At 45.4% G+C, this 15,682-nt stretch overlaps 1 protein-coding gene across 1 annotated transcript in view; it reads left to right on the forward strand.

The window, feature by feature from the left end:
• The window catches only part of farp2 (FERM, RhoGEF and pleckstrin domain protein 2), a 110,604-nt gene that overhangs the window by 1,931 nt on the left and 92,991 nt on the right, over positions 1 to 15,682 (forward strand). Inside the window, 1 exon segment of the mRNA XM_052466222.1 lies at positions 5,746 to 5,994. Coding sequence (XP_052322182.1) covers positions 5,794 to 5,994 — 201 coding nt within the window. The 5' untranslated portion in view covers positions 5,746 to 5,793.

The following is a 15,682-nucleotide window of genomic DNA, read 5'->3' on the forward strand; positions in this document are numbered from 1 at the left end:
AGCGTTGGTGACTGCAACTGTGCCATTGGCAAAAACAATTCATAAGTATTTTTTGCCGAGTTTTACCGACACGGGCCATATTCAACGAGTGTTGAACGTTGGCACTCAAACGAGAGCGCTCTGAAATCAGAGTAGCTGGCCAGAGCGAATTTACGAACGCACCCTTTATAAGAGGTTTTAAAAATAGATTCTATTTGACTCAAAATTCCATGACCTACAACAGTAAGACATTGTTGGCAGAAGAGATGGATGCAGTTCAATGCATGACTGATTTAGATTCACCAATACATTTCTTGTTCGTGCAAAATGCCAAAAAAATTGTGAATTGGTTTGCTAGCTAGCTATGCTGAACTTACGCTAACTAGATAAGTTGTTCATCTCTTGCTTTTGTAAAGTCACTCTGGCTACTCCGATTTCAGCGCACTCTCGTCTGAGTGCCAGAGTGCCGAATAACTGATGAATTTATAAACGCTCAACACCTGCTAAATATGACCGGTGTCAGTAAAAGTTGGCAAAAAAAATAGTTGTACAATTGTTTTCAGCAGCACAGTTTGTCACAAAATAACATAAATACAGCCTAGTTAACAACCTCTGCTAGTGCGATTTAAAACATAAATAAATAATAATATATATTTTTTAAACAAACATTTTTTTTTTGTGGTCAGAGTGAGGTGTTCTCTCATTTATCTGGAAGTAACTAGCAAGCTAGCCAACTTTAGACAGTTAGCTTGGGTGCTTGACTGCCGTTGTGAGGATCGCTCGGATCGACCCTACTCCTCGGGCAGAGCGTCCAGTGTGCGCTCTGAACTCTCGGACAGTGAAGCGCTCTGAATTTACGAATGACTCGGAGCACACACTGACACACTGGAGGCAGTTTTCGAACGCACCCTTAGTTGTCAAATGTATTTGGCATCGATCAAATAGGTGGGCAGTCAGGCAAGTTCCCATTCAGTTCTCAGAACGTGGGATGGGACAGGCATGCATTGGCAGGCAAGCTGAGGGTTTATCTAATGTTCCCTCGTTAGATTTTAACTCCTCTTGCTCTGGCTTGCATTAATATAAAATAATAATAATATATGCCATTTAGCAGACGCTTTTATCCAAAGCGACTTACAGTCATGTGTGCATACATTTTACGTATGGGTGGTCCCGGGAATCGAACCCACGACCCTGGTGTTACAAGCGCCATGCTCTACCAACTGAGCTACAGAAGGACCATTAGTTGTCCATCTTGTGATTTTAACTGCGGAAGAGAGCCTACCTTTTTTTATGGTTGTTTGATCAATAGGACTGTAATGTTCCCAAATCTAAGAGGACTCCCAAGTGATATTGACATATTTTCAGAAATCCTTCCAGTATTTTGTAGATTTCGGCTAATGTGTTCTAACGATCTAAAGTCACACTGTTTTAACTGCCAGTAAACACACAGTCTAGTTCAAAGTGAATGATGTAAAAGTATAATTTTAAATCGTCCCCTCGCCCATACCCGGGCGCGAACCAGGGACCCGCTATACAACCTGATAATACCAGCGATGGTGTCAGATGCCACTCTGGAAATGTAAACAATGGCACTTTAATAACGTCAACATGTATCTTACACTACTCATCTCATATGTCTATGTACTGTACCTGTATACCATCTACTGCATCTTGCCTATGCCGCTCGGCCATCGCTCATCCATATATTTATATGTACATATTCTCATTCACCCCTTTTTAGATTTGTGTTTATTAGGTCGTTGTTGGGGAATTGTTAAATTACTTGTTAGATATTACTACACTGTCGGAACTAGATGCATAAGCATTTCGCTACACTCGCACCAACATCTGTTAACCATGTGTATGTGACCAATACAATTCGATTTGCCCGTAGAGTATATTATGTTAAACAATATAACTTGAAATGAGTTAAAATCAAAAATGGGGAAAATTTGCAATATTCATTTTTTAAATAATCATAAAGTCATGTAAACATTTTATAAAAACAAAAATTACATCAAAATACTACTTGTATTTCCTGGTTGGGTTTTTGTTGTCTGGTTTTGGTGAGGAACCTTATTGATACTAGAGATAATATTAGTCATGTGTCAAGTTTCTTTCGCAAATTATTGTGAGCAATCTACTGAGTAAACGTAATGCATTTTCTACAGAAGTTTGAGAAGGAATTGTTTTGTTTGATTCTAGAGGGTAAATCAGGGCAGGCCGTGATAAGGTATGTAAGATATCCTAACCAGGTCTCATTGATACCTCCTACACACTTGTCACTGTGTGATGAATGGTTGTAAAGTAGTCATTTCCCCTTTTTATTTTTCTGACATCAAGAGGCTGTGTTTAGCCAATTCATTAGACAGAGTGAAAAGCAAATATTGCTATCTCAATTCCAGATATGACCTTTGATTTTTGTGTGGGGTTTTTGTATGAGTCACCCAGAAATACCTCCAACCTTCTTAAAGTTCCAATGCAGCTGTTATAAAAAAACAACAACTCAATATCAAATCCTTTCTAGGTAAAAGTTAAGTAACTTACTGTGATTTGTTTAAAATTTAAAATGGCCAAAAATAATCACAAATAGCTTCCTTAGCAAAGAGCAATTTCTCAAGCAACAATTTCTCAAGCAACAATTTTGCCAGGGCTGTCTGGGAGTTGTCTTACCGAGGAGAGTAAAATGGGAAACTGTTATTGGCAAGAGAGGTTTGGAACCCTCTTCTTTATTAATGTTTTTAACTAATTTACCCCCTAGTGATGTCACCAGGCAGGCCAAAAAAATCCATCCCACCAAAACAGGCTGAAATTTCAGGTGTTCTTTTCAAACCGCTCTTACACTAAAAGGGCATGATCATTTTCACAATATTCTAACCTCCATAGTGGGGAAGTATGTGTATATATAAAACACAGGAAAATCATGTTTTTGACTGCACTGGGCTTTTAAACATATTTAATGCAGAACCCTGATAGCACAACCTTTTTTTAAAAGAGGTCTCGTCTCTCACCTTTCAAAAAGACTGTTTACTGGCAACGAAGCCTGTACTTTTATTTCCTGCAACCAACCTAGTCGTGGTTGCGGTAATGTATTGTAAAAGTCCTGCCAAGCCCGCAGTATAAACATCACCTTACATCTTACCGTCTTGGGCACGTATTAACAAAATCAAATTTCTATTGCTGTCTGACATCAAACTCGTCCTTGTCATTTTATTAAAAACTATAAACACAAAAAATGTCCGTCTGCATGACATTGCAGCAGCCTGGTCCAAATAGTAACGTTACATGCTCTATTTTCTGCACCTAAAACCCCATTCTTTTGAAAATTTATTTAGGATAAAAGCAACTTTCTAAACAATGTTTTAAACGTTGCCTTTTGTAATGTTTGCCCTTGAATGTAGCCATGACTTGGCTAATGTAATGCATTTATTATTATTATTATTATATATTATTGAACAGGCAGTTAACCCACTGTTCCTAGGCCGTCATTGAAAATAAGAATTTGTTCTTAACTGACTTGCCTAGTAAAATAAAAAATAGTATTGCCAGTGTAACAGTATAGCTTCCGTCCCCCTCCTCGCCCGACCTGGGCTCGAACCAGGAACACATCGACAACAGTCACACTCGAAGCAGCGTTACCCATCGCTCCACAAAAGCCGCGGTCCTTGCCGAGCAAGGGAAATAACTACTCCAAGTCTCAGAGCGAGTGACGTTTGAAACGCTATTAGCGCACAGCCAGCTTACTAGCTAGCCGTTTCACATCGGTTACACCAGCCTAATGGCTGATAGGCTTGAAGTCATAAACAGCGCTGTGCTTGCGAAGAGCTGCTGGCAAAACGCACGAAAGTGCTGTTTGAATGAATGCTTACGAGCCTGCTGCTGCCTACCATCGCTCAGATTGCTCTATCAAATCATAGACTTAATTATAACATAATAACACACAGAAAAACGAGCCTTTGGTCATTAATATGGTCGAATCCGGAAACTATCATTTTGAAAACAAAACGTTTATTTCAGTGAAATACGGAACCATTCTGTATTTTATCTAAGGGGTGGCATCCATCAGTCTAAATATTCTTGTTACGTTGCACAACCTTCAATATTATGTCATAATTACGTAAAATTCTGGCAAATTATTTCGCAATGAGCCAGGCGGCCCAAACTGTTGCATATACCCTGACTCTGCGTGCAATGAACGCAAGAGAAATGACACAATTTCACCTGGTTAATATTGCCTGTTAACCAGGATTTCTTTTCGCTAAATATGCAGGTTTAAAAATGTATACTTCTGTGTATTGATTTTAAGAAAGGCATTGGTGTTTATGGTCGTCCAACGATTGTGCTTTTTTCGTAAATGCTCTTTTGTCCCTCAGCATTGCATTGATTATATGCAACGCAGGACACGCTAGATAAACTAGTAATATCATCAACCATGTGTAGTTATAACTAGTGATTATGATTGATTGTTTTTTTAATAAGATAAGTTTAATGCTAGCCAGCAACTTACCTTGGCTTCTACTGCATTCGTATAACAGGCAGACTCCTCGTGGAGTGCAATGAGAGGCAGGTGTTTATAGCGTTGAACTAGTTAACTGTAAGGTTGTAAGACTGGATCCCCGAACTGACAAGGTGAAAATCTGTCGTTCTGCCTCTCAACAAGCCAGTTAACCCACCGTTCCCAGGCCGTCATTGAAAATAAGAATGTGTTCTTAACTGACTTGCCAAGTTAAATAAAGGTATACTTTTTTTTCAAATCGGCAAAATCTGCGCCCAAAAATACCAACTTTCTGATTGTAATGAAAACTTGAAACCTGTTTCAGCTGGGCCCATTAGCCCGAATTAATCAGTCGTACCTAGAATGCTAACAGTACAACATGCTCTACCGACCTGTTTCAGCTGGGACCCCATTTAGCCTCTGGAATCTGAATGTACAATGCTAGAATGCTAACATGTACAAGTACAATGCTAGAATGCTAACGAAATGCAAACCTTTTTACAGTATCCGACCTAAACTATTTGCAAAAATGCTACTCCCAGTTTGCTGCACGGACAAAACAAATATTAGACAGCAAGGCTCTTGATCCCGGAGGGGATTCTCTGCTGTTAGGCTTTGAAGTGGAGCTTGGTTTTTGGAATACGTTAACATTTTAGACAGTCAACTTTAGTAGTTATAAGATATCTAACTGGTACACATTTTAGTTGTGAATTCCGTACTGCAACTAGATCACCTGGCGTGTGCTGCACAACAGTCAGTGACTCACACGGCTCCGGACACTCTCGTCGTTGCGTACTTGTAAACAAACACTACCGGTAAGCTTCATAATAAACTGTGACAGGTGAAATGAAGAACGCCATCTTTATCTTCTAACGTATTACACGAGTTGACTGCAGGTATATACTAAAAGTACAAATATTCAAGTGTGTATATATATAAAATAACTTTCAATAAATAGATTCAATAGTATTGAAAAAGCCTCCCTTGGCAATACCCAGATACCCCAATGTATATGGTACACTGCCCAAGTCTAATAAACATTGGCCAATACATTTTCACCCAATTCTTTCTCTCTCTTCAGTGGTAAACAGTTTGACATGTTGATTTGACCACTGTATCAAACATGCTTGTATCCTTTGTTGTCAAGCAGAGATGCCACCTGCCTGAGACGGATTTATCCTGAGGCCTGAAGATCCTTCTAGAAGCCTATTTACATTAGTTTCCGCCTTTTGCAGTTGAACTTGAACTGTTCTGAATGTCTGTTTCTGCAGGAGTGAGTGACCCAGTGGGCTGGTTGGTGTGCGGGGAGAGCAGCAGCTATGGGTGAACTGGAGGGCTCCTACAGGGCCATACAGACCCCTGGCACCCGGCTGGGGGCCCAGTTCAATGCTGGGATCAGTACCTTGGAGCCGGGCCAGAGCCTCAGTGATGCTTTGGGCCCCGGGGGTAGGAGCCCAGGCAGGGGACTACAGCTCCGGGTCCAGGGCCTGGACGACTCCCAGGAGTTTTACGACTTGGAGGTGAGTTGCCCGTAGAATTACTAATTCACGTTGCGGTCATGCTAGTTCTTGACGACTCTTTATTAATCTTCAAAGGGGGTAGTTGGATACCACTTGTAGAACAGATCCACACAGCTTCATTATATGGTCATAATTAAATAAATCAAACTCATATTTTGTTAAGTTTACGGGGAGATCGAAATGCAATGCACGTCTTTCTGTTGGTCAGAAAAATCCCATTGCAACAGTATCTTTCCTAATTTGTCGAGTAAGAGAAGCCGTTCTGTAGCAGAGGCACAACAGCAGAGCACGTCGTTCCCAAGTGCCTGACTCTGGTGGTGACAGCTGCCACATGGCTTTGGTCCACAAATCCCTTCCCACCCTCCTTTAAGACCGCTTACTGTTGGGATGCCCTGGTGTTACTTTAGTCTGATTAACACTATAGAGTTCAGCTGTGCTGGGATGCCCTGGTTTTTACTGTATTCTGTTTTACACTATGTAGCTGGGATGCCCTGGTTTTTACTGTATTCTGTTTTACACTATGTAGCTGGGATGCCCTGGTTTTTACTGTATTCTGTTTTACACTATGGAGTTGGGATGCCCTGGTTTTTACTGTATTCTGTTTTACACTATGGAGCTGGGATGCCCTGGTTTTTACTGTATTCTGTTTTACACTATGGAGCTGGGATGCCCTGGTTTTACTGTATTCTGTTTTACACTATGGAGCTGGGATGCCCTGGTTTTACTGTATTCTGTTTTACACTATGTAGCTGGGATGCCCTGGTTTTACTGTATTCTGTTTTACACTATGGAGCTGGGATGCCCTGGTTTTACTGTATTCTGTTTTACACTATGGAGCTGGGATGCCCTGGTTTTACTGTATTCTGTTTTACACTATGGAGCTGGGATGCCCTGGTTTTACTGTATTCTGTTTTACACTATGGAGCTGGGATGCCCTGGTTTTACTGTATTCTATTACATTTAATGCTACTGTTACTCACTTGTCCCTACTGTGGCTGTGATCTGTGCCTGGCTTCCCTGCGGTTTGGCTGTTTGGTGTAGCCCGGTCAGTGAGGTGTGGTCATGACTGCAATATGATGGCCACGTTGCCTTACCCATTCCTTTCCACCTGACCAAGACATCTATCCTTCCTTTGCTTTGATGTTCCTCCAGTCTGTGCTGACTCCTCTTCTCTCTGTCTCGTAGTCAGGTCACAGCACACTGTCAAGTTGAACAGACAACGACTTCAATTAGGCCTCTCCCAAATACTGTCAGGAAAACTGTAAATCACTATGGCGAGATGGAAGAGCGAGAGGGAGCATGTGTTTGTCACTTTGCTTTACACTTGCGAGCACGGTTTTACAGTTCACACACAAGACTGGCTATGAGGCAATGCCATAGCTGTATATTTGAGGAGTTCGGGTTTTCTACTAAAGAGGTTTTGTTTTTGTTAGTCCAGTTGTCACTCAAGTATCACACATGACTTTAGCTCCATATGCTTTTTCTAGCCTGTAACCCCAGAGGTGCTAGTGGTAGGCCAGCATTTTGTATCATGGGGGGGGGGGGGGGGGGCACTGGCTTTTGAACCTGTCTATAGTCAAGGCCACCACTGAAATCTAATGCATGGTTACTCTCTAGTGTCTCCTACTCAAGCTACTGGTCATTAAAATGAACTCTGGCTAAGGGAGCTAATTATACCAGGACATAATATAAGTAATAATAGATTGGGTTCTGATGGGGACTGGCTCTTAGGCCTTAGATAATGATTTGCTGCTGTCTTGCATAATGTTTTCGTTCCCCACTTTCCCCACTTCTCTTGATTTTAGCTGGCTTTGTCTGGCTGGTTTGCTGTCTGTCTACCCTCTGCCTGCCTGTCTACCTGGGTGGCTGATTTAGCTGGCTCTGCCTGTCTGGCTGGCTTGCCGTCTGTCTACCCTCTGCCTGCCTGTCTACCTGGGTGGCTGATTTAGCTGGCTCTGCCTGGCTTGGTGGTTGGTTGGGCTGGCTGTCTCTGGCTTGGCGTGTGCAGGACCTCATTCACTAGGCTAATAGGAAGTGATGAGGAAGTCACTACATCATGGCACGTTTCCTGCTCTCTGGAGGGAGAAAATCCATCCAAGTAGAGTTTCCACTCTGAATTAACACTGAAGGACTCTGAGTTGGTTACCACTAGGGCTGTTGCAGTGACCATATTACCGCCACACTGGCCGTCACGAGTCTTGAAGGCAGTCAAATTCCACGTGACTGTTTATTCACCATAATTAGGGCTCTGATGCTGCTGATGCTGCTGATGGTCATTAGTAGCCAACCAAACTTGCTAACTGCCTGGTACAGCCAGTGTCTGACATCAATGCAAATGTAATCGCAAATTGAATCAAACATGTTTTGAGAGCCGGTGAGCTCATGTTTACATTTCTTTAGGCTATGCAATTATGAGAGAGGAGAGAGTGATGGCCTCTATTAAAAGAGGAGGATCCCCATCAGCGTTCAATGGGCTAGGTCTACTATATTTATTTATGGAACTTTCCTAATATTAAGCAATGTGCTCTATCTTTATAACAGGAGTATAGCCTACCTGGCTGGCATGAAACTGAACCATCCTAGCGTCCTCCATTCACTATTTTTAAGTGGATAGATGACAGGTATTTATTGCCTCTGTCTCTGTTTTGAGACATGTGCATCATAATGTTCTAAATCAAATATTACATGATTTGGCCAAACTGATTAATCTGGGGAGAATGGTCAGTGAGGTGACCAAGAACCCAATGCGCACTCTGACAGACCTCCAGAGTTCCTCTGTGGAGTTGGGAGAAACTTCCAAAAGGAGAATCATCTCTGCAGCACTCCATTCAATCTGTCCTTTTTATGGTAGAGGCCAGAAAGATGCCTCTCCTCATTAAAAGGCACATGTGCATGAGTTTGCCAAAAGGCACCTAAATCAAATCTCAGACCATGAGAAACAAGATTCTCTGGTTTGATGGTCAGTGCAGTGCCTTAGAACCGCTGCGTCACTCGGACAGCCTCGAGATGTTCCTCTGGGGACACTGCTGAGACAAATATCAGCCGGAGAATCATCTCGAGGCGAGCATCCCACCAATCTGCCTTTTTATGGCGAGAGAGGCCAGAAAGATGCCACGCCTCGAATCCCAGGCACATGACAGCCCAGGCTTGGAGTTTGCCAAAGGCATCCCAAAGGAATCCAGACCATGAGAAACAACGCCCGCCGATGAAACAGATCCCAGCCGCAACGCCGCCGAGGCAGATCCCAGCCGAACTATTATAGGCGAGATGTAGCACGGGGACACTGCTGAGACAAATATCCCAGCCGCCGAGGCGAGATCCCAGCCGCAACGCCGCCGAGGCGAGATCCCTTCATAATCTTATGCACCATATGCTGCTGGACACAAGATACAAACACAACTTTAATTTGCAATGGCATTTCATTAACGTATGATTCAAACTAGAGATTTTTTTTTATATTTTTTTATAAACAACTGCAATGAAGACTGTTTATTCAACAGAACTATTATAAATTACATTTAGTTTTAAACGAGGAAAACAAATCCCAGCAGTGACTATTGGAATCTCTTTTGGCCTGTGTTTTCAGTACTTTTGCTTTACTATTGATATTTTTGATTACTTTTTACTTCACTACATTCCTAAAGAAAACTTGGTACTTTTTACTCCATGTGTACTTTTTGTCCCCTGACACTCAAAAGTACTTGTTATATTTTGAATGCTTAGCAGGACAGGAAAACAGTCTGATTCACACACTTATCAAGAGAATCCCATCCCTGATCTGTGGACTCACTAAACCATCCCTGTCATCATCTGGATCTGGACTCACTAAACAGAGAACACACAATGCTTTTTGGTCAATTATGTCTGAGTGTTGGTAGTGTTCCCCTGGCTGTAAATGTAAATGGGGTGGGGGGCTTGTTTGCTTAATATAAGGAATTTCAAATTATTTTTACTTTTGATACTTATATAGCTAGTATATATATTGTAATAGCTAGTATATGCTAGCTATCACATTATTTTTCTTTTGATACTATTTCAAACCAAATACTTTCTTTTTACCATTTTCTATTAAGGTATCTTTACTCAAGTATAACAATTGGGTATCCCCCCACCTCTCTATCTGCTCAGTGACATGGGGTGGGGTACTAATGAAGCTCTCGAAGACAGAATGTCCCTCTAAAAGTGGAGTTCATTCTTCTAAACTTGTATTTTCCTAACGTGCCATTGACTTTCATTCATTTAAGATAGCTGGCTAATGTGTTATGTAGTAGAAATGCATCATTCCATGTTTCTAGAAGTGTATATGGAGTAATGATTTATCAGAAAGTAGGTATATACCATGTATTTCCTCGTTGACTAATAATTCATATAAATCTAGATTTGTGCTTTTTTTTTTTTTTTTTTTCTCCGATTTAAACATTACCGATGAGGATATGATGAACACTGCTTTAATACTCACTCTTTATAGCTACTATGGCTTGTAATTTTAATCTTGCTTGAAATTTTCCCATGGACTTTGTGCATAAATAGATACTAAATTGCAGTGTTTGATGTTTCAAATTGCTGTGCCCTTCAACAAACTGCCATCCTCCACAAATCCAACCAGGGCTACAAATCCAACCAGGGCTTTGATGTTCTGAGTACTGCCTCTGGTCTGGTCCACAGCTGCAGGTAGCTGGTATGGTCAATGTCAGCACAGTCACACATTAGCCTGTATGGTTCTTGTCCAGGGCTCCAGGCCCCTCCACACCTAGAGCAACAGGAGAAAGCCCATCCTTGTGGTGTCTGGCCAGGAAGGCAGGGCAGGGAACACAGGGTTCTTTTATCCAGCCAGCCCCTCTCTTTACTGACCTCCACTTCTCAGCTCTCTACTCCAACTCACCATGCAAGTAGGGGGGGCGATGTGAGAATGCGGGAGGGGTGGGGAGACTGGGAAGTGGGGTAGACTGGGCTAGCTCAGCATGCGGCACAGGGATGCGGGGGCTCAGCATGCTGCACAGGGAGGTGGGGTAGACGGGGCTAGCTCAGCATGCGGCACAGGGAGGGACAGGGAGGGGTGGGGTAGACGGGGCTAGCTCAGCATGCTGCCCAGGGAGGTGGGGTAGACGGGGCTAGCTCAGGGAGCATGTGGCAGCATGGCACAGGGAGGTGGTGGGCTAGCTCAGCATGCTGCACCGGGCTAGCTCAGCATGCTGCACAGGGAGGTGGGGCGGCATGGGATGCTGGACAGGGAGGTGGGGTAGACGGGGCTAGCTCAGCATGCTGCACAGGGAGGTGGGGTAGACGGGGCTCAGCTCAGCATGCGGCACAGGGAGGTGGGGTAGACGGGGGCTGCACAGGGAGGTGGGGTAGACGGGGCTAGCTCAGCATAGACGGGGCTGCTCAGCATGCTGGGAGGTGGGGTAGACGGGGCTAGCTCAGCATGCTGCACAGGGAGGTGGGGTAGACGGGGCTAGCTCAGCATGCTGCACAGGAAGGTGGGGTAGACGGGGTGCTCAGCATGCTCACGGGGCATCAGCATGCTGCCCAGGGAGGTGGGGTAGACGGGGCTAGCTCAGCATGCGGCACAGGGAGGTGGGGTAGACGGGGCTCAGCTCAGCATGCTGCCCAGGGAGGTGGGGTAGACGGGGCTAGCTCAGCATGCAGCATGCTGCACAGGGAGGTGGGGTAGACGGGGCTAGCTCAGCATGCTGCACAGGGAGGTGGGGTAGACGGGGCTAGCTCAGCATGCTGCACAGGGAGGTGGGGTAGACTGGGCAGCATGCTCAGGGAGCATGCTCAGCATGCTGCACAGGGAGGTGGGGTAGACGGGGCTAGCTCAGCATGCGGCACAGGGAGGTGGGGGACGGGGCTAGCTCAGCATGGACAGGGAGGTGGGGGGGTAGCTCAGCAGACAGGGAGGACTAGCTCAGCATGCTGGACAGGGAGGTGGGGTAGACGGGGCTAGCTCAGCATGCTGCCCAGGGAGGTGGGGTAGACGGGGCTAGCTCAGCATGCTGCCCAGGGAGGTGGGGTAGACGGGGCTAGCTCAGCATGCTGCAGGGAGGTAGACGGGGCTAGTCAGCACAGGGAGGTGGGGGGAGGTGCACAGGGGGTAGACGGGGCTAGCTCAGCATGCGGCACAGGGAGGTGGGGTAGACGGGGCTAGCTCAGCATGCTGCACAGGGAGGTGGGGTGGCTCAGCATGCGGACTGGGCTAGCTCAGCATGCTCAGGGAGCATGCGGCACAGGGAGGTGGGGTAGACGGGGCTAGCTCAGCATGCTGCCCAGGGAGGCGGGGTAGACGGGGCTAGCTCAGCAACTGGGACGGGAGGGACAGGGAGGTGGGGTAGACAGGACTAGCTCAGCAACTGGGACAGGGAGGTGGGGTAGACAGGACTAGCTCAACGTTAGCAAACAAGTACATAAATAGTGAGGTTGACATCCAAGTGGGGGACTCAGAGGAGGGGGAGGAGAGAGTGGCAGCCTGTGTGTTTTTTTGTTTTTTTTAAAGACCAGTTGTGTCTGAGTTTGGGGCCATAGAGGAAGGGGGGAGGGGGTGAACTCAAGAGAAGCTGCTTAGAGAAGCACCACAGGACTTGTTGCCAAGGAATTTCAACAACTGATCATTTACATTTTTTAACCCGTTCAGTGACAGTCTCAGCCCGGAGAGGAGAGGCTGTTCCAGTATTGATTTCATGAGTTTCTTGTTTTGTGAAACCAGCAGAAGTTTATTTAGGACATGCAGTATGTGTTGGTAGAAAGTGGAACTCGTAGTATATAAAAGCACGTATTGTGAGTCACATGAAGATTCTGCTTGAGTTGTTTTAATCTGCTACAATTTTTATTTGAGTTCAGTTCACCCATGTTTTGCTTAATGATGAACTGCTGAAGGGTGATGCAATCGAAGCTCTGAATTTTATGGAACCTTCCCCTGGCATGACAAGCCTCCCTGTCTTGCATGCTGAGCGAGCCCCGTCTACGCCACCTCCCTGTCCCGCATGCTGAGCGAGCCCCGCCACCTCCCTGTCCCGCATGCTGAGCGAGCCCCGTCTACCCCACCTCCCTGTCCTTGCATGCTGAGCGAGCCCCGTCTACCCCACCTCCCTGTCCCGCATGCTGAGCGAGTCTACCCCACCTCCCTGTCCCGCATGCTGAGCGAGCCCCGTCTACCCCACCTCCCCGCATGCTGAGCGAGCCCCCCACCACCTCCCTGTCCCCATGCTGGTACCCCACCTCCCCCCCATGCTGGGATCTACCCCACAGCTAGCCCGTCTACCCCACCTCCCTGTCTTGTATGTCCCACCCCAGTGGTGTCTCCCGCATGGGAGCTAGCCCAGTCTACCCCACCTCCCCGTCTACCCCACCTCCCCGTCTCTCCCACCTCCCTGTCTTGCATGCTGGTGTCCCCCATGCTGAGCGAGGTCTACCCCACCTCCCTCTCCCGCATGCTGAGCGAGGTCCCACCTCTCCCCAGTGGTGTCCCCCCAGGGATACCCCAGCGGTCACCACCAGTGGTGTCCCCCAGGGATACAGCGGTCCCCCCCACCAGTGGTCCCGCCCCCAGGGATGCAGCGGTCCCACCAGTGGCCCCCCAGGCCCCCAGGGATGCAGCGGTCCCACCAGTGGCGTCCCCCCCCAGGGATACAGCGGTCCCACCAGTGGCCCCCCCAGGGATGCAGCGGTCCCACCAGTGGCGTTAATGGGGTTAAGTGTTATGGTTAACTAACATTTTAATAGTAATAGTAGCTGTTCTCATGATAATGTGATAGGCTGTCCGTGTCATCTGCAGCATCTGCGTGTGAATGCCCTCCTCTCAAAGATGAAGAATAACTGAGTACAACTTATGTTCTTATTTTTCAGAGTAAATAATCTCATATGTAATGTCCTTGTGTTTTAGATTGTATTCACTGGTTTCTTCTCTTTCCTCATTTGAGCCTCTCAAAGATTTCAATGTTGTTTACCCAAAACAAGCAAAACAGTGGATTGTGTGGCCAGCATATCAGCCCACCACTTAAAGATTTAGGGATGACCTGATGGACAAATACTGGGAGCCCACAATCCTGTGGAAGAGGCGGTCGTCTGGCAGCCAACGTGGCAGTGACCTGGTTATTCTGACACCCCTAACTCGCCCACTATCCATGAACATGGTCCTACTACCTAATTACAAACAGTCATGGTATATCAGTCGTTAGCTTCTGGTTATTATCATACTGTCTTGTCTATGGTACATTTAGGGGCATTTGATAATGTAAGTGGTCTTTTCCGGTTCATGGATGACCGTGTCGTTACATACTGTAGGTCTATGCTGTGTTTTATTGGCTTTTTACCAATCTGTTATATTGACCTTCAGTATTCAGAATGTTATTGATCTGTTATATTGACCTTCAGTATTCAGAATTATCTATCCGTTGACACTAATGAATCACTAGTAGCAGATGGTAACGAACAGATGGTACTACCATGTGGCACACTAATGAATCACTAGTACCAGATGGTAACAAACAGATGGTACTACCATGTGGCACACTAATGAATCACTAGTAGCAGATGGTAACAAACAGATGGTACTACCATGTGGCACACTAATGAATCACTAGTAGCAGATGGTAACGAACAGATGGTACTACCATGTGGCACACTAATGAATCACTAGTACCAGATGGTAACAAACAGATGGTACTACCATGTGGCACACTAATGAATCACTAGTAGCAGATGGTAACGAACAGATACTGTCTCTAATGGTAATTATTACAGTGATGTCTGACTGTGAAGCTAAGTCACCGTTGTGTAATTACAACTGGCCCATTGCATTCTCTGCCTCCTTGAATACCATGTAGACTCCTGTCGGCGAGAGGGATATTAAGTGACACAAACGACACATGAAGGCAAGACTCTTCTGTTCCCTCGTCGTTATCTATCTCCCTCCACTGCCCACTCCAACACCAGTCTTTCTGCAGTCAGCCTGTATTGACTGAGAACACGTGTTTTATTTGTTCCTGTGTTTCTGGGACAAACAGCCACTTACTCAACAGACAGCGGTCCATTCTGTCCAGACGATATGGACGGCTTCTTGCAGTTTATATTGGGGACATGGACGAATGTGTTTTAACTCCAGGATTGATGAGCGGGAGAAATGTTCTCTGGGATTGTTGTTAGTCTCTGGGTGAGCTGCTTTCTTCACTGTAGATATCAAGCCCTCCGATCGATGGCAGTCACAAGTCTCACTCTGTGCAGCACGAAAACATGTTGTTTTCCAAATGGTTGCCATTTCCCACGGTTGCGCCATCACTTCCCCCTCCCAGACATGGCCCTCGCCGCCACTCCTGGTAGCTCGTCTACCAGCTCCTCTGATTCAGCCTCCCTCCGTGCTCGTTAATTCCGGCTCTAATAAATATATCTCTGAATAAAAATGGTCTTCTCCCTCAGTCCGACATATCTTTAATAAAGGTTACGATGATTTACAAATAGAGTACCAACAGCTGAATGCTTTCTGGGAGTTTTATTTACAAAACCATACCAAGTCTCACAGGAAGAGAGCACAGGCAGAACCCAAAGTAGTCCCTAGATGAGGATGTTGCTCAATCTCCTTTCTTATGATTATCAGTAAAAAAAAAAATAGTAATTTTATATTTTAATAAATTAGTTATGTATAGCTTTGTAACACTATCAATGACCAACCATCCAGCTTTGGAGTAGTTAGGTC

The sequence above is a fragment of the Oncorhynchus keta genome, chromosome 1 (genome assembly GCF_023373465.1).
Source record: "Oncorhynchus keta strain PuntledgeMale-10-30-2019 chromosome 1, Oket_V2, whole genome shotgun sequence".
NCBI classification, from domain to species: domain Eukaryota; kingdom Metazoa; phylum Chordata; class Actinopteri; order Salmoniformes; family Salmonidae; genus Oncorhynchus; species Oncorhynchus keta.